General features: G+C 33.7%; 3 protein-coding genes across 3 annotated transcripts; 2 read left to right on the top strand and 1 right to left on the bottom strand.

Moving 5' to 3' along the window:
* On the top strand, positions 1-1,431 carry LOC109008868 (probable carboxylesterase 15). The gene has a single exon (XM_018989123.2). The coding sequence runs from the start codon at positions 82-84 to the stop codon at positions 1,102-1,104; it is 1,023 nt and encodes a 340-aa protein (XP_018844668.1). The 5' UTR covers positions 1-81; the 3' UTR covers positions 1,105-1,431.
* Positions 1,432-7,846: 6,415 nt separating this feature from the next.
* Positions 7,847-12,117, top strand: LOC109008869 (probable ADP,ATP carrier protein At5g56450). The gene is made up of 2 exons (XM_018989124.2): positions 7,847-8,549; positions 10,482-12,117. The coding sequence occupies exons 1-2, from the start codon at positions 8,199-8,201 to the stop codon at positions 11,112-11,114; spliced, it is 984 nt and encodes a 327-aa protein (XP_018844669.1). The 5' UTR covers positions 7,847-8,198; the 3' UTR covers positions 11,115-12,117.
* Positions 12,118-21,976: 9,859 nt separating this feature from the next.
* LOC109008871 (glutaredoxin-C6) lies at positions 21,977-22,790 on the bottom strand. Its single transcript, XM_018989125.2, has one exon. It carries the CDS (start codon positions 22,685-22,687, stop codon positions 22,271-22,273), a length of 417 nt encoding a protein of 138 aa, XP_018844670.1. The 5' UTR covers positions 22,688-22,790; the 3' UTR covers positions 21,977-22,270.
* Between the last annotated feature and the right edge of the window lie 3,822 nt (positions 22,791-26,612).

The following is a 26,612-nucleotide window of genomic DNA, read 5'->3' as shown; positions in this document are numbered from 1 at the left end:
CTTCCGTTCACTTTAAACCAAATACCAGCAAACCCTTTTGACTCCTTCCACAGAGGTCCTGAGAATTAAAGGTAAGAAACCATGTCCGACATCATTGCCTCTGCCTCAGCTTCTGCCACCACCACTCCTCCCTATGTAGTTGATGAATGCCGAGGCGTCCTTCATGTATATAGCGACGGTTCCATCGTCCGCTCTTCCAAACCGAGTTTCGATGTTCCCGTCCATGACGACGGCTCCGTTTTATGGAAAGACGTTGTTTTCGACGCCATTAACAACCTTCAGCTCCGGCTCTACAAGCCGGCGGTAGTGGCTAGCTCACCCTCTTCCACCTCCGGTTCCAAGCTCCCTATATTTTACTACATCCATGGTGGCGGTTTTTGTATTGGGTCCCGCGCCTGGCCCAATTGTCAGAACTATTGTTTTCGCCTGGCTTCGGAGCTCCGGGCCGTAGTTGTCTCTCCGGACTATCGCCTGGCTCCGGAGAGCAGGCTTCCCGACGCCATTGAAGACGGTTTCATGGCTGTGAAGTGGCTTCAAGCACAAGCCGTGTCAGAGGAGCCGGACACATGGCTGACAGACGTGGCGGATTTCGGTCGGGTGTTCATTTCCGGCGACTCGGCCGGTGGGAACATCGCTCATAATTTGGCAGTTCGGCTGGGAGCGGGGTCGCCGGAGTTGGAGCCGGTTCAGGTGAGGGGTTATGTACTGCTAGCACCATTTTTTGGAGGAACACTCAGGACAAAGTCCGAGGCAGAAGGACCAAAGGAAGCCTTTCTGAATTGGGAGCTCATCGACAGGTTTTGGAGATTATCTCTACCAACTGGAGATACTACAGATCACCCACTTGTAAACCCATTTGGGCCATCAAGCTGCAATCTTGAAACAGTGGATTTTGATCCCATCCTGGTGGTAGTCGGTGGAAGTGATTTACTGAAAGACAGAGCTGAAGATTATGCAAGAAGGCTAAAATTCTGGGGAAAGAAGATTAAATACATCGAGTTTGAAGGAAAACAACACGGTTTCTTCACCATTGATCCTAACTCTGAAGCAGCAAATGAGTTGATGCAGATCATTAAACAGTTTGTGGCCGAGAATTCTATTTAATTCAGACAGACTGCTTTCATAGGGGCATATACTTGAAACCTCCAGTTCTGCAGGGATTTTGTGTTTTGGGCTGGTGTTTTTAACTTTTTACTTCTTTAGAAGTTGTTTCCTCCATTTGTGTGAAGTCCTTTTTAAATTGAGAAGTGTAGTGTACTAAGAAGTGGGACTAAAAGCACCCATGTTATAATAAGTTCAAGCAATCCTTAAAAGTTTGGTGTGCAAAACGTTGCAGGGTATTACTTTCTGATGTTCATAAATCATGTTCTCCCCATTTGGGTATTAGTTTGAATGAGTAACTTGAGTGTGTTAAATCAGCATTTTGTTGAATACACTGGTTATACTTGTCTGCATTATGACCATTTTAGGACATCAAAACATCCAAGAATTTTGCTGAATGATCTTTCTACATCATGTTGTCATATGACCCTCAGGGCTCAGTTTTTAGTGACCCCACCCTTGCATTCAGATGCAATCTGAAACCCCATGGAATGGCGTCTTCGCTTGTGTTGCTGCTGGTTTATCTCTTATGGTTTCAGCAAGTCTTAACAAAAACCAAGAATATGTATATATAATAATACATAACTATTTCTTATGATTGGAACACTAATAATAATGGAATATTTATTGTCTAAATGCAAGTTGGAGACAGAGTATTCAATCTCTAGTCAATGGTAAAAAAAATTCAATTTTTCTTCTGAGAAAACTGCATTCATCCTGTGCCATCACTGAACTCTAGACCTGATGGAGATGTGTTCTTTCATCTTTGGGAAATTGGTCTATAATACCTTTGCTGGCTGATCATGGAGCTGAAATTAAGGCCTCTCGCCACCCTTTTATAAGCCTTCAACCATTTCCAGCACAGCAGGCATTACAGGACTTCCTACCACTTCCAACCTCCTAAAAACTGGATGAACTGTATGCCTCTATTTTTCCTGCCTCCTTGATTAAGGCTGTTGCGTTTGGATGGTAAGGTAATCTCAAATATACTGTGAATAGTACTGAAATAGTAATGATAGAATATTGAATAGTAGTGAATAATATATAAAAACTAATAATAAAATAATAAATAGTAATGGAGTATTCTCCCTACCCAAACTAGCCATCACGACTGAGAAATCCTTAGATTTTCATTGTAGGGCACTTCGAGAGGTCCTAGACCTCTTAACAAATGTAAGTATTTGAGTACACAAATAGAGACTGATTGCCTATTTCTTTAATGATCAATTCACCTTGTAAAGGACCAAATATTATATCCTACAAGAAAACAAAGATTGCTAACAACTTATTCGATTTCCAAACCAACACGACAAGAACAAATAAATAAGCAAACAGAACATTACATAGAAAGAAACCAACTTGACACCAAACTCTTGAAACTTCAGCCCCCACTGCAAGTTCGATCAGCCTTTGACCACACTTATGTTTCATACTTCATCTCTGTTTGCTCCCTATGCATTTTTTTGTTCTTTCAAGTTTATCCATGGCTTTCCTGTGTGCATTCAACATTGGATATCCAGGTTACAATGGTAATGGTTTTATTTAACCTCTATGCTCCACACACCCATATCTTGATGAGTTTAGAATAGCTCAATATTTATCACTTAATTGATGAGTCACAATAAGATAAGATTAACTCCAATGAGATAAGATTAACTCTATATCTAATCACAGTGGGACACAAAATCTCTAGATTTCTTGATGGCTAGAAGTCTATAAATAGTATTGAGGGATTAAGAGTTCTCACCTACAACATCATTGTGTCTCTAGCCATCGAGAGACACTCGGAAGTAAAGTTGTTAGGGTGATCATTCTCTTGTAGTCAGATCAGATTCTTCATCGAACTGTGATGGACAAATGTACGTCTTTTAATTGTTATTATGTTAATATAGTGGATCATAGAAAATTGAATATCCAATTATTAATATTCATATTAAAATATTTAACTAAAAACTCAAACATTAACGTTTTTGTTAAGAAGAAAGCTCGAACAGTTACTTCAGTCTATATGTGAACCAGAAAGAAAGAAAAAGGAATGCAGTAGAGCTGTGAAAACACTGCCACTGACTGTTTGGCTTAGCAGCAAAACTAGTGGCGAGTCCAATTCTCTAAAACTTTGAAAAACTTTCTCATCCCTATACCGAAGGTTGATAGACCAAAATGGATTATTACATATAATTTGATAGAATGTTCAGAATTTCCCACATCAGTCAGACATCCCCAATCTGAAAAAACAATGAACTAGAAAGTGCCTCTAAATCTGAAAATGCAATTTTGTTGAAGAGACACTGTAGTTCGTTTGTTTTTAGAATTATTATCAACTCATCTTATCTAATCATTATAACTTTCTTAAATTTTCATACAAAATAAAATAAATAATTTAACTTTTTCAAATTTTAAAATAAAAATAATATTAAAAAAATATATTCTAATAATATTTTATTCGATTTTTAACTTTAATCTTAACTCATTTATGTGTATATATAATATATATATATATTGGGAAATTCTCTCTCTCTCTCAATGAAACTGCATTTTCAAAAAATTTAGCTAAAATAGAAAAATCAACCTGATCAGCTAAAATTTCAAAAAGTGAATGTAATTGAACCTTTTGTTTCATAGTACATGCAATACATAAAGATAAGATCATGGAAATATGGAGCATTCCAATGATCAACACAACTTCAGCCGATATTTGGCTAATAATAGGGATAGATCCAATTCATATTCCCTTCTGCTGCCAATTTATGAATATGTTGATTTATAGGCATCTTAAAGTCTCGTTTGGATATAAAAACGATTTAATCTCATGCTATCTCATCATTACAATTTTTTTAAAATTTTACGTAAAATATAATAAATAATTCAACTTTTTTAAATATAAAATAATAATAATATTAAAAAATAATATTATAATAATATTTTATTCAACTTTCAACTTATATCTAAAACCATTTCATTGCATCTCACTATCTAAACGAGATTTAAATCTTATTGCCAATTTTGTATACCGAACAATGCTAATCTTCATCATAATTTTATTATTTTGAATTGATCATACCATATAATCGATCATACCAACTTATTTGTCATATTCTAAGTGATAACCGGTATGATCCGATTAAGGATAACAAAAATATAAGATAAGAACATATTTTTCCTTGAGAAACTCTTGTTGCAACTGTCCAGAAGAATCTTCGCGTAACCGGCACGCCTTTTGATAAAAACTTTCATTTTGTTCCACTCTCTCCATTTCGTTCTCCCTCTCTCCCTTTCTATCAATTATGTACAGAAGCAACGTAAAAACTCCAACTATCACTTTTCTCACCCTATTTTCTTTCTCTAAACTCAGAGCCTCTCTCTCTCTCTCAATGAGGATGAAGATAGAAAAAAAGTACTGAGAAATATAGCGTCTGAGAGAGACAGAGCCTTCGCACTTGAGGTGTTGCGCATACTATTCACGTTGCACATGATGGATATAAGCTCTGGTCTTAGGGTCGGGGAAAGAGTGGGGTTCTTAGAAATGGTAATGGATGAGATACTGTTCTTGCGCTTGTAATATAACTCATTGTTTTACTCCCACTATGGTATTATGGCCACCCCTTATGGAAGATTCCAAACAAGAGGAGTCGAAGACCTCTGGTGAGGAAGATAACATTGGAATAGAGGATTCTCAAAAACAAAAAGAAGATTGTTTTTAGCAATAGATGAGATGAAGCTACTTCAATCAAAACTTTCTGCAATAGAAAGGTATGCTAGCGTACTTCATGGCTCAATTTTTGGAAAACCGTAAAATATCTTCTTCAACGAGACCAAAGCGATAAGAGTAGTGAGATAAGGTGCATTTTATTTTGAAAAAAGATGTGTCCAGATGAGGAAGGTGAATTGGCTAGTCCACGTTTGATTTGTATGCTTCATAATAAATGGCGTTTTATTCAGTACAGCTTTGCAAAAGTGTATTTCCTTGCAGTTTCTCGTTTTAATCTTTTTGGGATAATGATGGAGATGAACAGCATGACTAGGGGTATAAGTTGAAACCGAAAAACCGGTCCAGACCGAACCGGTTTTACCGGTTTTGAACCGGTCCGGTCCGGGACCGATTCTTAGAATGTGAAAACCGGCCGGTTCCGGTCCGGTTCCGATTTTAGGATTTTTCAGACCAGACCGAACCAGACAGGACCGGTTGATAAAAAATAATATTTATATTATTGTATATATAAGTTTTATATAAAATATTATATATATATTAATATATATAAGTTTCATATATTATGTATAATTATAATTTTTTATGTAAAAGTTTTATATATAATTATATATATTTATATAAGAAATAATTTCTTATTATAATTTATAAATTATTACATAAAATGTTAATACTAAATCACTAAAAGTTTATAACTAATACTAATATTAAATATATAGTTTATAACTAATACTAATATATAACTTATAATAAAAGTATAAAAAAATATTTTTTAAATTAGTTTTTTTTTTATAAACAAATTTATAATGACAAATTGTGAAACTTACATTTTAAAAAAATCGAAAAATCGGACCGGACCGGAAACCGGTAAAACCGGAAGTATCGGTTTAGAAAGGTAACCGGTGCGTAATCGGTTTTGAAAAATACAAAACCGGTACATACCAGTTCGGTCTTAGATTTTGTCCAAAACCAGACTAGACCAGACCGGTTACACCCCTAAGCATGACTACCCTGCAGCGTTCAGATGGAGATAAAAATCAAGAAAATTAATAGAAATTTCAATTCACTCATTTTCTTGTATTTGAAGTCTTAAAAATTTACTGTTGGTTTGGTTGTTATATCAAGGAAGAAACGTTGTAAATGCAGAAAAGCTGCTACGATTTGAACTAAAAATGCATGTAAAGTGTTTGATAAATTGTTAAAAAGAAAAAATCACTTAGCTGGTTTCTCCTTCAACCTCAATGCATTAATAGCGATTACTTTCTCTCTTCTTTTGTTCGGTTTTTTTTTTTTTTTTTTATCATCTGACGTGGCAAAATTTTATCAGCCGATTACACCACGGTTTCCGAACGCAGTTGTACGTAGCAGTTCTGTTTTTCCTTACATACTTGAATGTCACATGTTCAAAACGAAAGTTCATCATACACGTAAAGAAGTTTGGATTATTAATTAATTAATTATTCAATCATCTTGGTACGGCACGTAACAGAGACGTAACAGGTATTTGAATGTCAATATATAATAGAAAAAATCGTCACAACCTCTTCACAATCCAATCTGCACTCTATATTTTTTTTAATTTTTATTTTTTTATCAAATATTTATTATATAAATAAAAAATAAAAAATAATTTAAAAAGAATAAATTCAAAAAAATTAAAAAACAATTAAAAATTAAAAAAATATATATAAAATATAGAATGCGATAGAGATTATGTAACAAAACTTATATTAACATGTAATTTTTTATTTTTGTCATTCTATTTAACTATATATATTGTGTATGGTTATATAAAAAAGATAAATTATGTATTGATGTCTGATGTATGAATGGTGAGTAACGTTTCTTTCTTTTTAAGTTTAGGTTTGGTGGTGTGACTTTGGATGTGGCCTGGATGGGATGGAGATACTGAATACGCATGCGGTGGCTTGAAAATTTCTCAACCATGTCCTAAAAACAAAATGCACACCCCTTTTCAATAATCTACGTGTCAAATCCAACTAAAATAATAATAGCGATATTATTATGTCGTCTGAATAGTATCGTTCATTATTATTATTATTATTAATTTTTTATATTTTTTTATTATTTTTAAAAAATAAAAAAATATACTAATATATTTAAAATTATTTTTTTAATTACTAAATAAAATAAAATAAAATCAGAGCGGTCAACTATGGACGGCATACAAACTTTTCTAAAGAATAAGGACTTCAAAGAGGAATATTTTATTATCTCTAATTATCACTTTTTTTCAATCATCTTCAAATTATAAAAAAGTAGCGCTAAATATAAGTTTAAAGTGTGACATATACTATAAAAATAAATAAATAAATAAATAAAAAGTATTTTCAAATGGGTTTCACTTTTTTTTTAAGAGCTTTGCGTACCTTAAATCTACGCAATTTATTGAGAAATCTATTAAAAAGAGTCGCTAGATTTGGGCTGAGTCGAAGGATGAGGATAACAAGAATTGATATTTTTAAGAGTAATGATATATTTAAAACTCTCTTACAATTTATTTTTAATCAATAAATTCAATCATGCTAAGAAAAAATTGATGAGAGGGAATTTAAAGAAAATTTTTTCTTATTAATTACTATTCATTACCTCACATTTTATATTTTATAAAAAATATTCTTACATTTTATGAAAAATAAATTCATATATAAAAGTTATAGATATTAAATATAAAAATAAATAATGACTGATGCATATCATTTCACTGATCCAAAAAAGTGAATAACAAAAGGTGTGCTATTTCAACCATATTTAAAAAAATATAAATAAACGAAAAAAAAGTATGTCCACCCTCACCAAAAGAAATTGGACAGTGATAGGCTTATAATTTATTTATTATTTATAATATATTTATTTATTTATTATTATTTTTAAATATTTTTAATTATTAAAAAATTTTAAAAATAGATAATTTTATTAATAATTATTTTCTTAATTATTAAGTAAAATAAAAAATTAAATTAAATAAAAGAAAGTAATAAATAAGTAGTACGAAACCTATCATTTTCTAAAGAAATTAGAGAGATAAAAGAACCCGTGGGTATAAATTCCTCCCTGAACTTCTATAGTCGGCAATGAAGCGCGTATTCCGTTAATCTCCCTTCCACCAAGAATTCGACCGAGACAGAATATATATTTCAAAGATTTCTTGGAGACTCTAGAGACTAGAGCATAGAGTAAAGAGAGGAATTTGTCTCTGTAACTCCAGTCATTGATTTGGCTTATCATTATTCCCATTCTATAAAACTCCTACGGTGTTCTCATCAATCTTGGTCCATCGACTGTTTTCTTACCATTTCTTGAGGGGAAGAGAGAGAGAGAGAGAGAGAGAGGCACGAGTGTTTAAGAGCGAGTGAGGGGATATAGAGGAATGAACAAAGAAGATGATGATGACCCAGAAAAGAGGGAGTCGAAATCAGAGCCAAGATCATCTGGGCAGTACGCATGGTTGACGAACTTTCACCGTGATCTGATGGCCGGAGCGGTGATGGGCGGGATGGTTCACACGATTGTGGCCCCGATAGAGCGAGCAAAGCTTCTCTTGCAAACCCAAGAGAGCAACCTTGCCATTGTCGGAGGCGGTGGCCGTAGGAGATTCAGTGGTATGTGCGATGTCATCGTACGTACGGTCCGAGAGGAAGGCATTCTCTCTCTTTGGAGAGGCAATGGAAGCAGCGTTATTCGCTATTACCCTTCGGTCGCTCTCAATTTCTCGCTCAAGGTAATTTATTGCTTAAAAAAAACTCATTTTTCATATTGGTCTTTTTCGTTGATCTTTTGTTTTTGGCGTTCGTGTGTGTGTGTGTGTGTATATATATATATATATATATATATATATATGTATATGTGAGTTTCTGTTGTGTATGAAAATAATGAATGGAAGTTCAATTCTTAGGTTTTAATGGGTTTTCAAGCTCATATGCGTTAGAGTTTCCCGCAATGTTTGTAGCAACAATTTTCTTTTGGTGCTAGTAAAAAAAAAAAATCTTTTGGTTTCTGCATATAACATGACTATTAAAATGCTTCAATGTAGAACTGGTTACTTGGTTTTGCTATTGTGTGCGGCTTGAATTGGCCCCATGTTAGAATTACAGATATTATGGTGTTTAATTGCCTTTCAGGTCTGGTGGTGTTGTATGTGCGCAGTTTAGCCTGTTTTCTACCATATATACAAAAATGCCGGGACAAAAAAGTGTCTTTCCAGTTGAATGTTGTGTGAATTTTTAGTGAAAGATAGCAATTTGTCCTAACAAAATAATAATAAAATGGAATAGCCAAAACTTGTTTGGTTACTAATAAGTTCTCATATTTGTTTTTTTAGCCCAGTCTACTCGTATGAGATGGGATTTAAATGGGCTTTGGTATTGCTCCAAGTGCAGACCCTAGATTCAACTAAATGGAGTTGTTGGTAGAGTAAGGTACTACTTCTAATTTGATAAATTAACGTGGGGGGATTACATATATATATATATATATCCGATATAGAGGTAGAATAGTTTATAAGAGCTTTTGATAGGTTCTGCCAAATAACATGCAACATGGTGACCGACTCTCCAGCATTATTCCATTTTCTCAGGGGTTTTTATTGCTATATAAGATTCGTTCTCCATATTGGCCTTCATATCGTTAAAACTATTTTTTGTTTTGGTCAAGAGACAACTTTATTACACCTTAGTTCATTTACTTATCGAATGATTTAGTTATAGAAAATCAAGAGTTGTTCTTCTAAAAGTCGCCTTGCAGGTCAAATAAACTGCGTTAAATAACTTTATTCAACAGAATCACGCTATAGAACGAGGCTCTATCCCCTTTGTCCCTTCTGGAGTTATTTTCTTTCTGATTTTTGGTCCTCTCTCTCCATTTCCTTCTCTCTGGTCTGCACATCTATCATCTTTCATGCCTGTTCTGCTTCTTATAGATTTTAGACTCTTCCTCCCTTGTTCTTGAGTGGGCATCAGCTTTGTGTTTTATTCTCCATTGAGACCTAGTGAGTTGTATTATATGCGTCAATTAAGCTAGTGTTTATTTTCTGGGTCAAGCGTACAAAAAAGTACTTTTCTTTTTTGGGGGGGGGGGGGGTTTCATGGGTGAACGAATTTGAGAGCCATGGTAAAGGATAGATGAATAGAGTTCGATAAAAAGTCATGGAGAAAAGAAATTATAGGGTGTGGTATTGTCACATTTTCTTAGAGAGGTTATGGATGGTAGTCTTGAAAATAATGAGGGGGATTAATTTTTGGTATTAGGAAACGGACATAAAGATCCTCTAACCCCACATATGATTTCAATACTATTGGTAGATATTATTTAATTGGCTTATCAGAAATATATGATTTAATAGGTTTTTCCTAGTTTGTTGAGATATGTGTATCAGTACTCTCTCTTTTCTATTATCCAGCAACTCTTGACCTGCAACCCAAAAGGAGAGTTGAAACAAAGTATTTCTATTCGCGATTCGGGCAAACTTGTGAAACACAAATCTCAGACTTTATATTGAACTTCAGAACCAGTTTGCCATCAGAATAAGAGATTTTGTTGTTTTACATCTGTGGGTTGTCGGAGAACATCCTAGGAGTACAAATTTCTGAATGGTCATTTAGTTTTTAAGTTTTGATGACTACTGGGGTCTTATTTGAAACTCTCAATTCCACAGGATCTCTATAGAAGCATGCTAAGAAGTGGAAAGATTGAACAGGGTCATTTTCTGTCTGGTGCATCTGCCAATTTCATTGCAGGGGCTGCAGCTGGTTGTACAACACTGGTCTTGGTATATCCTCTTGATATTGCACACACACGTCTAGCTGCCGATATTGGGAAGACTGAAGTTCGTCAATTTCGAGGCATCTACCATTTCTTGGCTACCATACACAAAAGAGATGGGATTCAAGGGATGTATAGGGGGCTTACTGCCTCTCTACATGGGATGGTTGTTCACCGTGGCCTTTATTTTGGAGGATTTGATACGATAAAAGAGATGATGTCAGAAGAATCTAAGCCCGAGTTGCCATTGTGGAAGCGATGGGTGGTGGCTCAGGCAGTCACGACATCTGCTGGGTTGTTGTCATATCCATTGGATACAGTGCGGAGGCGGATGATGATGCAATCTGGCTCGGAAAATCCTGTGTATCAAGGCACCCTAGACTGCTGGAGGAAGATTTATAGGACAGAAGGGATGATTTCATTTTATCGTGGGGCTGTTTCAAATATTTTTAGGAGTACTGGCGCAGCTGCCATCTTGGTCCTGTATGACGAGGTGAAGAAGTTCATGAATTGGGGTCGACTGTAGCCGGGAACTCTTTCGGTTGCTCATTTGATCTTGACAAGTTCAAATTAGATTACAATGACGCAATGCGATCAGAAAACCTTGGGCAATACAGTTACTGTATCACCTTGACTAATGACATTCATTTGCCACTTCGCTTTCTGAGGCTCTGCTTGGCAATTTACACCTTGATTTTTTGTTAGTGATAAAAAGAAATAAAGGAGCAGAATTTTGGCAATCTTATGTGGAAGCTTCTCTCGATTAATATTGTCTACTTTATGGATTTAGGTTTCGGGGATTTGTGATGCTTTGCTTGTTGCTTTATATGCTCACTGACCTGGAGCTTTCTACGTCTTATGACGTTTAGAATTGAACCGACGTCAGGCTGCTATGTCCATCACACACAAATGCTACCAATTTCATTTGTCTTGACTTTTTGTTTTTTTTTGTTTTATAACCAGAACTTCATTCAACTGAAAATAACGTCAATACATCAATTGTTATCAAACCATAAAGCATGGTGAACAAAAGAAGGGATCTGCTCCCACCAAATATTAATATCAACAACGTTCCCAGCATATCTAAGGCAGGAGCTACCCCATTCCCCATCCTGTTGACATGCAGCACTTGTACTTCCTGGAAACGCAGCAGCAGGTTCTTAATCTCATTGAGCAAATTACCAGCACTAGCATAAGAGGCTTCTGTGGATTGCAGCTCCTGAACCACACTGAGACAATCAGTTTCATTGATCAATTTTGGAATGCCAAGTGGACGGCAAAGTTGTATCCCTCTAGCTCAGTCTTGCTTGCTGCCATCACAATTGCTCCATTTTTATCTCGCAAAACGACCCCAACTCTAGTTTTCCTCAGTCCAGTAAAGACTACCCCATCAACATGTAATTTGGGAACACCATCTGCTAGAGCTTGCCACTTAATCAGCTTTTGTAATTGCTCCCTTGATGTATAGCTCGCACATCATTGAAGGCTTTGCATATTGATAAAGCATGTTCAACTGCTTGGACAGGTTGTATCAAATTTTGCTCCATATGCATTTGGTTTCTTCTGTACCACAAACTCCAACAGAGGACAAAAAACAAAGTTAACTCAACTTCACTGCCTTGCATCAGGACCCTTCGCACAATTTGAATAAAAATGAAAGAAGTGTGAAAAAGCTTGAACACTAGGAAGAATCTCTGCCATACAATATAATTAGTAGGACAAGTTAGCATAACATGAGTAATATCTTCCTCATGATTCAGACAAAAACAGCTCTGTGGCTCCACCTCCACCATTTTTCTCCTAAGATTAATAAGAGTTGGTAAAATATCCTTACAAGCCTTCCGAGCAAACGTTTTAATCTTCCTAGGAATTTTCATGTGCCATATTTTCCTCCAAAGATTCATGTCTTGCATCTGCAGGGATGTTTCCCCATCACCACTGGCCTCAAAGTCCTGAATCAACTTGTAAGCACTCTTGACAATGAACTTGCCATTTACTTCCTTGTCCCAAATCCACCTATCTATACTTTGACTTGTCGACTATTGAACCTTTAGGATCTCCTCAGCTACACTTGGATTGAAGAGAGCTCTAATCAACTGTTCATTCCATATCCTAGTAGTTATCATCAATTAATATGTCCACTGTAGTTTCTTCATCAATTGTTGGGCCATTTTTGCTATCCAGATCAGAATGTAAAAGTCTAGGGTCAGGTAACCAAGGGTCCTTCCAAATTTTCACCCATTCCCCATTTCCCATTCCCAGCACGCCATCTACACCCTTTCAACAGCCATTGCCTTGCTTCAAAAATTCTCCTCCAAGCATAGGAAGGGTTAGTGCCTAAAGAAGCTGGGAAAAATGAACAATTGGGATAGTACTTAGCCTTGAAAATTCTCTACAGCAAGGAATTCTCATTTTGCAAAAGCCTCCAGCCCTGCTTGGCCAATAAAGCCATATTAAACATATGTAGATCACGGAACCCCTTCCCATTTCTAAATTTGGACACACATAATTTCTTTCAACTTATCCAATGAATTTTCCTCTCATTACTTATTTGACCCCACCAAAACCTCGCCATCATCCTCTCTAGTTCTCGGCACAAAGTCAAAGGTAATTTAAAACATCTCATTGAGTAAGTTTGTATAGATAAGGCTACTACTTACTGCTTTAATAAGAATTTCCCTACCACCTTGAGAAAGTAGTCTCTCTTTCCAACTCTACAAATATGACCACACCCTTGTCTTAATACCTTCAAATGATCTGGATTTAGATCTTCCCACAAAATTTGGCAACCTTAAATATTTATCATATTGTTGGAAAGTTCTAACACCCCATAAGTTCAACAGCTCTCTTTGTTTAATAGCATCTACATTTTTAGAAAAAACCATAGTTGTTTTCCCTTTGTTCACCTTTTGCCCAGAAGCCATTTCCTATATAGCTAATAAACCTTGAATAAATTTGGTTGTTTCAACATCAGCTCGACAGAAAAGTATGCTATCATCAGCAAAAAAGAGGTGTGTTAACACTAGAGCCCATTCACAGTCTTTTAAACCTATCAAACTCCTCATTACCTCAGTATCTTTCAATAAGGCTATTAAACCTTCAGTGCAAAAGAGATAAAGGTAAGGGAAAAGTGGATCAACTTGCCTAGTACTCATTGTAGGTGAAATGGGTCCATAAGCATTCCCATTTATTAAAACTGAAAAAGTAACAGTTTTAATACATTCCATAATGAGAGCAAAAAAATTGGGTGCAAATCCCAATTTAAGCATAATTTTCTCTAAGAAACCCCATTCAACTCTATCGTATGTCTTACTCATGTCCAATTTAAGTGACATATAACCTTTCTTCCCATGCCTTTTATTTCTCAGGTAATTGACTAATTCATAGGCTGTCAAGACATTGTCACTAATTAACCTTCCCCCCACAAAAGCACACTGAGATTCAGAAATGATGGCAGGTAAAACAGTCTTCAGTTTATTAACAATGACGTTAGAAACAAGCTTATAAACCACATTACACAGGCCGATTGGACAGAAACCAACTCACAAGTTTCTTCATAGGAATCAAATTTATAAGTGTATGATTTAGTTTAGAAGGCAATTTACCTGTGTTGAAAGAATCCAACACTGCATTTGTAATAGAACCTCCCACAATGTGCCAATATGATTGGAAGAACAGAGCGGACATGCCATCAGGTCCCGGCACCTTGATTGGCTGCATTTGATTCAAGGCTTGCTTTACTTCTTCTGCAACAAAGGGCTTGGAAAGTGCAAAATTCATTTCTGCAGTTACTCTCTTGTCAACAAAGCTCAAAACAGCCTCTTGACCACCTTGCACAAAAGAGGTGAAAGGTCCTTGAAAAAATCAACAACCAGCTCATCCCTTCGTACCCCCTCATGCCAAATTCCCCTATCATCCTTAAGGCCTCTTATTAAATTCATTTTCCTTCTACTAGATGCCTTAGAATGGAAGAATCGTGTGTTTGATCCCCCTCTTTTAACCACTGCACCCAAGATTGTTGTATCCACATCACCTGTACCCTTTCAAGCCACAATTGAACTTCCTTTCGAGCTTAATTAAGGCACCAAGATTGCTTTCACCTGCCTAACCACTTTCCTTATCCGTTTCCAGAAAGCTTTAGATGGGCCTTGTTTAGATTGCAACGCCATGCTATTTCTAGGGTTGTTATGAGATGGGCCCATATTGCAACAGCCCATCTCAAAAGAATAAATCGGGTCCATCAACTTCGTATCTCCTTCCGCTGCATCAGCCTTCTGCATTACTTCTTCCATCTGAATCCGAGATTCACTCATTTCATCAACCATATCCTCAACTGACACAACCTCCACCATTATGGCCTGTTTAATGCCATTATCCCCCCTATTTAACTATTGCACTATCTTTTCAGATAACGGATCCTCCACATTTAAAGGTTTTTAATAACCGTTGTAACCGCTTTTGGAGATGTTGCATCCACGTTTGGGAACCAACTTTGACCCGCTGCTTTGACCCTCACTGCCAAGATTGACCACCTTAGACAACTGTCGGCGAGTAGTCTAATAAGGCGTAGGACTGGCACGACCAAGATCCTGCAACCATTGTCCGTAAGGCAATTTCCCACTTGAAGCTTCCCTCTGGCCAGCCTGCTCACAATCCCTCTACAAATGCCTGAGCCGACCACACATATAACATAACTCCGGCAAACGTTCATCTGAAAACCTTATCCAGTAAGGCTCATTCCCTACAAGGCTGACTCGCTTCCCCTAAAAGAGGTTTAGAGACATCAAGACAAATTTGCACCCGCATGAACTCCCCCCATTCGACTCCTCATCAAGTAGATCCACCTCCAACACTTTATCCAGTGATTCACCAATTGTATGACCAATCCTCTTACTATGGCTCATAAGTGGGAGATCATGAATACGCATCCAGAAAAGGGCTTCCACCAAAGTTATCTGATGAGGTTGAAGGAAGCCATCAAATGACTTTAGGATGACTAATTGCTTGTGAAAAGACCACAGCCCATCACGTAGGATCCTCTCCTGATCTTTGACATCCTCAAACTTAGCGATAAGAAATTTAGACCCCAAATCCTACAGTCGCATAGATCTGAGGGGATGCCAAATCTTCCTCAAGACTTGCTTAAAAGCCTCTGTGTTGTAGTGTTTAGTAGTAAGCAACTGCACTATCAAGCATTTCTCGCCACGCACTAAATTTTCCTGGACTATGGCATCATCAACCAAAACAACTTCTTGCTCATGCTCTGTTAAGGACAATATCCTGTACAATGCTTCCAAATCATCTGCCATGGTTAACTCCGAACCTGCACTAGACAGGAGAATAAACCTTTACTCGTGAGAGACGAGAGAGGAGGATGGTAGTAAATGTTAAGAACTCAAATAGACGTTATTTCATTTGTCATGACTTGACGAAGTGTTCAACATTAATTTTATGATACTTGAAACGACAATCAATATTTTGGAAAGAGAAATGCCAAGTGTAATTAAGAAGAACTTAAAAAAAATTTAAGTTATTATCTATGTTAAAAATTATAAAATTTGAATTTAAAAATAAAACTGATAAAATGAGTCTTGTAATTAGGTTTCGTTTGGTTACGCAGTTCAGATGAAATGAGATGAGATATTTTGAATAGTAATGAGATTTTTGAGTTAAGATGTGACGAGATGGTTTGTGAAAATATGTGTTTAAATAGTGAGATGAGATTAGATAACTTTAACTTTTTAAAATTTGATAAAGGGGTGGATTCTACCAATGATTAAAAATTATTTAATAATTATTAGGTAATAATTATTAATATATTAATAGAAAGTAATATTTATTATTAATTAAAAAATATATAAACAAAGACCGTACACTAGAAGATAGTGCACTTAGCTTTGGAAAGCAATAACTAATTATTATTAAAAAATCTATAAACAAAGACCTTAACACTAGAAGACAGAGAGGAAGAATGGACGAAATGGCAAGGAAAAAAAAGGACTGCGGGAATCACTAAATTCATATAGTGACTTCACACTGTTCCCTTTACTTTTTACTGTTTATTTAAGTTATAATTTGAAAACGTAGAGATGAAATCCAAAGATTCCAAACTCACTTGTTGCCGTTTGGATAGCCAGATCAAATAAGTCGTATAGCCTAGATGAGATGAGATGATTTATATCTAAACCGATCCTAAAAATATAAGTAAAATTATAAGTACACGTAGTATAAAACCTTGCACTCAAATAATTTCAAGAAATCTTTCATAACTAACACACTTATAACTACCTTAACAACTTATTACTTAAGAAAAAAAAGGATTTGCCATATTGCATTTATAATCTTATTGTAGCATACACAATTTCACCATTCTCTTTGACATATCAATTAAACTAAGAGTAAGGATACATACGATACTCATATCTCATTTTCATTTCATTATGTAAATTGTAACACTTTTATAATTCCTGAATGATTCTTTATTTTTTTTAAAAGAAAATATAAAGGTTGATAGGTAATAACACAGAACCTCATCATAATGGAATGAAAGAAAGATTAGAGTATTATTTATAGAATTTCCCTTAAATAATAGAGATTGAGACTAGAGTTTGTAATAACTTGTTAATGAAATACTTGTGATAGCTTCAGTTTATTAGAAGTTGACGGTCAATATACTATATTCATCATCAATTTCACATATACGACTTGTGCACATGAGTACGGGCATATTTGCGCACATATATACAAAAAAGAGTAATTATATTTTTACACCTCATTTATTTAATACTTTACTACTCAATTTTTCTTCTTTTTACTCTTTGAATCTAGATTAAAAATTTTAGAATATAACCTTCTTGTATAATCTAAAAATAAATAAATTCAATCAACTAATGTAATCATGTAATTTAATTAAAAATAAATATAATTTTATAAAAATTGACCTTTTGTTATTTGATTCAATATTTATAAAATTGAATTTATTTTGAATTAATGTACATGATTAGATTGGTTGATTGAATTTATTTTCATATAGATTATGCAAGGTCATATTTTAGGATTTTTAATCCATATTCAAATAACAAAAAGATAAATAAATAAAAAAAATAGTAGTATAGCAATAGTAAAAGAGGTGAAAGTGTATCATTATCCTATAAAGAATTAGATAAATATATCGGTACGTGGGAAAGCACGTGCATGTGTGCACACGTATCTAATGTGATCTTTGTCATATACTATATTTTCAGTAAAACTAGTGTGAAGCTCAATTAAAGGATCAATGTCAAAAACAGAGAGTTTGTACCAATATCTCTTTGTTTTGCATTGTTCTTAACTTATTACAAATGGGGGAACAAAGTCAATCCCAACTAAAAGTATGGAATTTGAGTTGTGATATTTATAAATAATAGTTTGACGAGGATGTTAGAAAGTTAAGAGGAGATATAGCAATATCGCTTTATGAGAATAATTAAACGGTGGTGAATAAGATCTCACAGTATTTTGTTGATAAATGCTTATCCTTAATAATGATTTTAAGGGACTCTAATTATAATATTAACTTGTCTTTAGGAGTATAAGCCCTAATGTGGTTTGCTTTGCACATAAGTTGTTATAAAAGTATCATTAATGGTAATCCAAACTAGAAGTATAAGACTTGACTCCCGCCACCTATGATGAAATGACCTGATAGAAATTTCACCAAAAATTACAATATCTCTCATATGAGTATAGAAAGAAAGTAAATAAGATTTCACATTAATTTAGATAGAAGTTCTTGCACATTATAATTATTTCAAAAGATTCTAATTGTAATATTGACGAGTCAGTTTGGAGTACAAGTTCAAGTGTAACAACTTTGCGCTTGGGTCTTTACATGCAAAACACTCAATCTTGATGGAGGTAAGGTGATTATAAAGATTGAGCAGCCCTTTCAAAATATAGTTTTGTTATTTATCATCTTCACACACCACACTTTTTTTTTCTTTTTTTTTTTTGTTTTATTATTCCTAAACTAATTAAATTATTCTACTTATCATCCATACACCACAATACATTTGAAAAAAGAGAAAAATTAAAAAATTATATATTGTGTGTAGTGTGAAAATGATGAATATAATTTTTCTTTAAAATATACGTTCATGGAATGTTGTTTAGACATTTTTTGGGTCGTTATGTGGAAAATAATGCTGGAGGTGACTTAATGGATGATCACTTTGACGCTAAAATCAGATTTCCACGAGGTTAAATTAATGTTATTGACCGAAATAATACTGGTTTCCCTTTAATGTCACAAAGTGAACATACCTACCTAGACTTTGTGACATTTCTCTCTTATTCAGAGTATTCTTCCGTCAAAAGTGAGAGCTTTTATTCAATAAAATTTCGAAAGTTCCGTCCTCCTTATATTAAAAAAAAGAAAAAAAAGAAAGACATTTATACATCTTCAGTCAAATTTTCACATGTCAGCCATTCCTTTGTATTTTATTTCCTCTCTTTATAATAGACATCATGGAACCCAACATTGTCCACTATCTCCCCCATTAAAGACATTGATGCACAAGAGAAAGAACATGGAAAAGAAACACAAGGATATATAAAGAGATTAGAAAGAGAAGAAAGAAGTAGCTTTTTCATATATCTTAAATGATAATAATGCAAGCTTGCTTAAGGTCCTGTTTGAATATAGAGATAGTTTCATCTTATTATATTATTATAATTTTTTTAAATTTTTATATAAAATATAATATATAATTTAATTTTTTTAAATCTTAAAATAATAATAATATTAAAAAATAATATTTTATTTAATTTATCTAAAATTATCTTCATCTCTTCTCTTTATCTAAACGAACCTTTTAAGTATTCCATAGTACTACTACTGCTACGTACGAGTTGGCAAATGCATTACTCAGTTGAGAGAGATGCTACGTGGAGGAGGTCTTAACTAATTGGTAAAAAAAGCTTTAATTCAAACTGAATTTCTTCTTTTTTAAATGGAAATTACTTCGGCCAAGGATGAGAACACAAGATTAAAAAAAAAAAAAAAACCAACCAACATGACTCGAATTAATTTTATGATTCCTTATTAAAAAAGAGAGAAAATTACTATAATTATAAAGAGATTTTACAAAAATAAACTAAAAAATTAACATAAATTCATAAGATACGATAAATAATTTATAATAAAAATAGTTTTACGATCTAACCTATAACTTCAATCCACACCAATTTGTGAGATTTATTTGTGATTATATAAAAAAAAAATATTTAGACGTTGCCTAAATCTTTGCTATTAGGCAATTTTCAGCCGAACATTTAATTTGATTAAAAAAATACACATAAATAATAATAAGAAAAAAGTTAAATACAATCATCCTATACAAGCGTGGTGCAATCGTGGGCCCACCTCTCCCGTATATGCCCCCTCCTCTCTTCTCCTTCAACTTCTCTCTCTCTCTCTTCATCTTGGTCAACGTGAACTCTAAGCTCGACTATCTCACTTCTCCTTGATTTTTTTTTAAGCTGATAATCTATCAAATGCTAATTAAACACTAGCATACATAGTTTGTAGTTCATGATTAGAAGATAAAATCACATAATCTTTGAATTTATAGCAACTTGAAGATATTTGATCTTATGTTCGCCATTCATGTCACCTTCATAGGCAAAATGAAAGAAAAATATATAATATATTACAAAAAGACTACCAATAGATTGTGAGCCAAACTTAAATGCTTTTGTTAACCATGAGAAAAGCCTTCAGGAGTGCAACCACACACGATCATGCAACCGCTCTTCTCCAGCACCAAACATCTCATCTACCTTTTCACTATCCCGAAAAAAATAAAATGTAGGTGTATAACAAATTTGCTTAATTGTTTGTGGGCATTCATCTATATCTACGTACATGAAAGAAAGCTTTAGAAAATTGTTACTCAACTGACAGAATGTTGGGAGGATATTTGCAAACTGAAACTTGGAAGAAAGTTGCGAAGTGAGTTTGGGAGAACTGAAATTAGATTTGCGAACCGAGAGAGATCTACTGATTACGTAAATAAGCGAATTAGAATCGGAAAAAAGTGTTTGTGAACCAAACTGGGAGAAAGCCTGGATTTTGGAGAACTGAAATCGAGTTTTTTTTTTTTTTGGCTGGAACTGCATCTTCTTCAACCTTCTTGTTTTTTTTTTTTTTTCATTAACATTGTCAGACGATTGCACGCCGACTCTCCTTCACGACTGTACGTAGCAGAGCTATAATAATAAATGGTATAAATCTACCCTTAAGCTCAAGCAAGATCGAATTTAAATTCCCATATATATATATATATAAATATTCTTTTACCACAATTTTATTTCTATATTACTCTCCAATAAGCCTCACCATACTTGAAATATAAGTTATATTTGAATATCTTCATTTCATGTTTATGCTAATCAAAATTCAATGAAAACCTTTAATTTTTAATTAATAAGTCAATAAAAAAAATTTTACGAATGAATTTTATTCATTTACGACGGTGAAAATGGAAGTCATGCAATTGCATGTGTGTCACGTGTGACTAGAATTAAAAAGTTTTTTCTTTTAATTAAATAAGGTGGAGACTCACTTTAAATTATATTTAGATGTTATATTGAGTTGAGTTGAGATGATAAAATATTATTAAAATATTATTTTTTAATATTATTATTATTTTAAAATTTAAAAAAGTTAAATTATTTATTATATTTTATATTTAAATTTAAAAAAATTATAATAATGAATTTTAAATGCGTTTAGATCCAAACTAAGCCTTTGCAGCGGTTATGGTAGTTGACGTTGTCTCTGACGTCACCAAGCATTTGTGTCCATATATAAAGGTGATGTGAAGTCTAAAATGGGGTCGGAATCTAACCCATAATTATCAACCTATCATACATCTCCTGATCTTTTCCTTAATTGGTAAAATTACGTTTTTAAAAGAAAAATCATCTGTATAAATTTTAAATAGATAAATTATATATAAATTTTTGTAAAAAAAATTAAATCTCAGGTTAAAAAAATGTAAATTTTTTTTTATTAATGAGATTTTTTTTTTATAAAAAAATTTATATAAAATTTATCTATTTAAAATTTATATGACTTATTTATATGCTTACAACTTTTATCAAGTTCTCGTTAGTTATATAAATTATTTTATTTTATTATTATAATTTTTTAAAATTTTTATATAAGGTATAATAAATAATATAATTTTTTAAAATTTTAAAATAAAATTGATATTTCTAATTTAATTAATAATTTTGTAATTAATTTTAATTTTACAGTCTAGAGTAAACAATAATAAAAATAACAGTAAATTAAGATTAATAAACACTAGACGACTATTTAAGAAGGACGGCCCTGATGCTTATGAATGACAACTGACAAGTGGCCCCCACATGGTGGGACCCTATAATCTACATACTTTAATTTCCTGAACTAGATTAAGACAGAAAAGTGATTAAAACGAAACGAAACGAAACGTAACGTCGACGTATTTGGAGTTTTAGTACACGTGTTGCATCTAAAAGAGCGAGTACCCCTCATGCAAATAATACTTCAGACACGAACTCGCAGTATTCCTGCTCTTCTTCTTCCTGTTCTACGACTGTTACCAGAGTATTGACCGTCGAACGGAAATTAAGCTAACGAAGAGAATAAAGATATCATACCCAGAGAGCACCGACTTCGACGAGCTTGGGGACGAGGTGGCCACTGAGGTGGAGGGCAACGAGAGACTCCAAGCCTCCAACAGAGGTGCCGCCAATGAATACGGCAGGGGCGGGTGTGCGGGGGGAGTCGGTGTTTGTATCGGAAGAGGACGGGAGGAAGGCGATCTCGCGGTCGTCCAATTCGATGACGGTGGGGTGGACGCCGATGGAGGAGAGGAGCTTCTTCATGACGTGGCACATGCAGCAGGAGGATCGGCTGAAGATAATCACCGGGTGCTCGGATATGAGGCGCCGGATTCGGGCCTCAACCGACTCGGCCGCGTCGATGGATAGGGGCGAGGAGGATGCGGTGGCCAGAGAGGTCAGGTCGAGGCGGAAGACATCGTCTGAGCAACGTCGTAGGTCCTGCATCGCCGGAGAGTGATAGAGACGGTGCAGAGTTCAACAGAGGGAAGTGGGGTGTGAGAGTGCGTGTATGTGGGAGCGAGGGAGGGAGGGTGGGGTTTTCTGGGAGTTTAATAAATGAGAGAGTGCGGTGCTTATTGCTTACGTCACAATTCTGTGTACTTGTGTTTTCTCTGTTGGCAAATAAAAAAGTTTGCGGAGAGAATCCCAACCCCACGCAACATGTTTCTTGCGTCAGCAGTTCTGAATCTAAGCAATTTGATGGTTTGACACGTATCTATTTTTTTTTTTTCCTTAATTTTTGTTCCGATTTTATCGACATAAATGGAAAAGATAGACGTATTTTCACTTTATGCGAGAATATATATATATTTATCTAAAGTTCCGTTTAGATAATTAAAATCTTTTATTTCATTTTATTATTATAATTTTTTTAAATTTATATATAAAATATAATTTTAATTTTTAAATTTTTAAACAATAATAATATTAAAAAATTAATATTCTAATAATATTTTATTCAATTTTTAACTTTTATCTTAACTTACTATCTAAACTCTATCTAAAATAGAGTATTTTTCAGAGAATTAACTTTTATAATATTAGAATTTGTAAGTCTCATGCATTTATTTTGAAGAGATTACGTGAGATTTACACACTCCATAACTGTATCTAACATATCTCATATTTTTATTATTATAGTAAGATAAAATAAAATGAAATGACAAAAAACTCATAGTTTCGAACTTATATTTCTTGGTTGATTTAAGAAGGGGACCAACAAAAATGGTTTACTTTAATCTAACAAGTTAATCAATTGGTTATAACTTGAAACCATACCTAAAAGGAAGACACAACAGTCGTCTGTTTGGGTACATTTCACAGAAAAATATCACTTCCACGACCTTCATGTTCTCGTTCGGGAAAAACATGAATATAGTCGGATAGCTAGAATCGGAAAAGATCGATCATCAACAATAATGAAAGTGAAATCTCCTAATAGTGAATACTATTTTAAAAAATTTACTTAAGTGTAGTTATAGATGTTATATGACTCACTATATGTATTTATTTTGCTCTTATTTTATACGGTAAATCATAAAATTCGAGTAAATACTTTAAATAGCTTAGATGCGAAATTATATATTGGTGATGTAGCTAGATTTCATTTATCAAAAATAAAATTATAAATTTAAATTTTACAAATTAATTTGGCTCACAACAATAATGTATTTGAATAAAATGACTGAGATTAGATATATTAATCCGACATATGGATAATGCTAAATATATGGATAATGCTTTTTGAACCGATGCTTTTGATCGATGATTATTTTATATTCCTTTATAAACATAGAAAAATAATATATAAATATATATATATATATATATATATATATAAAATGAAGTGATTCGTACACGTTATCGATCATAAGCATCGATCTATTTAGTAATATCTTAAGGTCTTATTTAATTATATAAATCATTTCCATTCATCTTATTTTATTTTATTTAATTATTATGATTTTTTTAAACACTTATATAAAATATTAAAAAGTTATTAATATTTTAAATTATATTAAAAAATTATATTTTAATAATATTTTATTTAATTTTTAATTTTTAATTTTTATATTATCTTATCTTATTATTATTATTATTATTATTTTATTATTTGCATAAACGAATCCTAAACATAACCCCTGACGTCACTAAAAAGTAAAAGGATCTAGTGTCAGTGTCGTGAACAAAGTAAGAAAGACGGCTGACGTGGGCAAAGTATTGGTTAATGGGTCCTACCTCCCAAAATCGAAGATAAAAAGCTTTCCCGTTGATTGTGACGTTTCCCTGCGGACACGTGGCGATGCCTTTCTCTTTATTTTTTCTCAACTTTACCTTCGGTACGGGGTAAGAGATGGTGTGATGAGATATATGAGCGACGTACACGTGGGTTGTTATGTAACTGAGCTGTGACGTGTGGAGATGTGGACCCTACCGTCCATCATTGAACTCTTTGGGAGAGTACTCGAAGTTGCACCATTGATGGTGCACCACCCACTTGATTGGGACCCATTAACGCCCAACCCTTATTTGCTACGTTGGCACCAATTCTCTGATTCTCAAAATTTATCTTCTATTTTTAACGAGAAATATATTTACATGAAACTTTAAAAAAAAAAGTTAATCAATATAAAGTTTATATAAATATAATAAGCCTATTAATTGACATTTCAAACACAATTGATATCGAAATATACTGATAAATAACATAATTCTTCAAAATAATAGAGATATTATTTGAGTCTTATATTTGCAAGGCAGAACGAAAAACACACAATTCATATTATTGACGTGAAAAGATTCATATTTTTAAGTTTATGTTATAAATTAAATCATGTCATATCAAGTAAAAGATACGTCTTTACATATTTTTTATAAGAAATAGACATCATTTCATTACACAAGAAAGTTATATCTGTAACTCAAAATTACAAACTAACCTAAATTCCTGTTGTAAACTCCATGTACACAAATATATTTGTGAAGATATTGTCTGAATTTCAAAAACTATCAAAAGAGAGAGTGTTAATTTCTGTATAAAACAGAGGTAGAACTAGGGGTGTAAACTCAAATCGAAAAATCGAAAAACCGGACCGAACAGGACCGAATCGGACCGGTTTTACTGGTTTTGAACCGGTCCGATCCAGAACCGGTTTTTAAAACGTAAAAACCGACCGGTTCCGGTCCCGTTCCGGTTCTGGAATTTTTTGGACCGGACCGAACCAGACCGGTTGATTAAAAAAATAAAAAATAATATTTTTATATATAAGTTTTATATATAATGTATAATTATAAATTTTTATGTGAAATTTTATATATAACATATATATTCATATATGAAATAATTTATTATTATAATTTATAAATTATTACATAAAATGTTAATACTAAATCACTAAAAGTTTATAACTAATACTAATATATAACTTATAACTCTACCAATAGTCTAATATTAATAATATTATATAGTTTAATATATTAATAAAAGTATAAAACAGTTTTTTTTAAAATCAAAATTTTTTTTTTCTAAACAAATTTTTAATGACAAATTGTGAAATTTATATTTTAAAAAAACCGAAAAATCGGACCGGATCGAACCGGAAACCGGTAAAACCGGAAGTATCGGTTTAGGAGGGTAACCGGTGCGTAATCGGTTTTGAAAAATACAAAACCGGTACATACCGGTTCGGTCCTATATTTTATCCAAAACTGGACCTGACCGGACCGGTTACACCCCTAGGTAGAACCAACCCGCATCCAAACTCCATCCTCCAAAAGAGGAGAAGTAAAAACTATACCCATCTTCCTAATCGAAGGAGGGAGGAACATCTTCCTAACCGAAGGAGAGATGAACCAACACTGATATGAACATACGTCTAATAGCTTATTTCACTTTATTTTTTCTACAAATAATACCAACAAACAAATACCAACAAAAACACACTGACATAAAGTCGAAAATATAGAAAATGAAAACCACTACACCACATCAACAAAACAGAATCGAGAAAACAAAAGGGCAGGCAACGGTGGCGTGTGCATGGCTAGAAAGGGGCCAATTGGTCGGTCAAGACGCTGCCTGTCGGAGTCACTAGGCCCTGAGCTGCCGCGCATGGCGTCGACGGAAGATGAATCGCAGTGGTTGAGTGTCCCTCACGTTTCCTTTAAAATCGCATGTCAGTGCAACGTACCGCTCCGAATGGCGCCCAATCTGGTCAACGGCAAGATCGGATTATCCCCTTTCTCTCTCTATCTGTTGCTAAATATGTCTACATATTGCAAAATAATTCTTAAGATAACTTATACAATTGAATGTACAAGTTTCACGCATTCTTTTTAAAATAGTTAATTAACAATAGATCTTATTTTT

The sequence above is a fragment of the Juglans regia genome, chromosome 15, assembly GCF_001411555.2.
Source record: "Juglans regia cultivar Chandler chromosome 15, Walnut 2.0, whole genome shotgun sequence".
Taxonomy (NCBI): Eukaryota; Viridiplantae; Streptophyta; class Magnoliopsida; order Fagales; family Juglandaceae; genus Juglans; species Juglans regia.
Note: the sequence above shows the minus strand (reverse complement) of the source record. Positions and strands in the feature narration are given on the sequence as shown.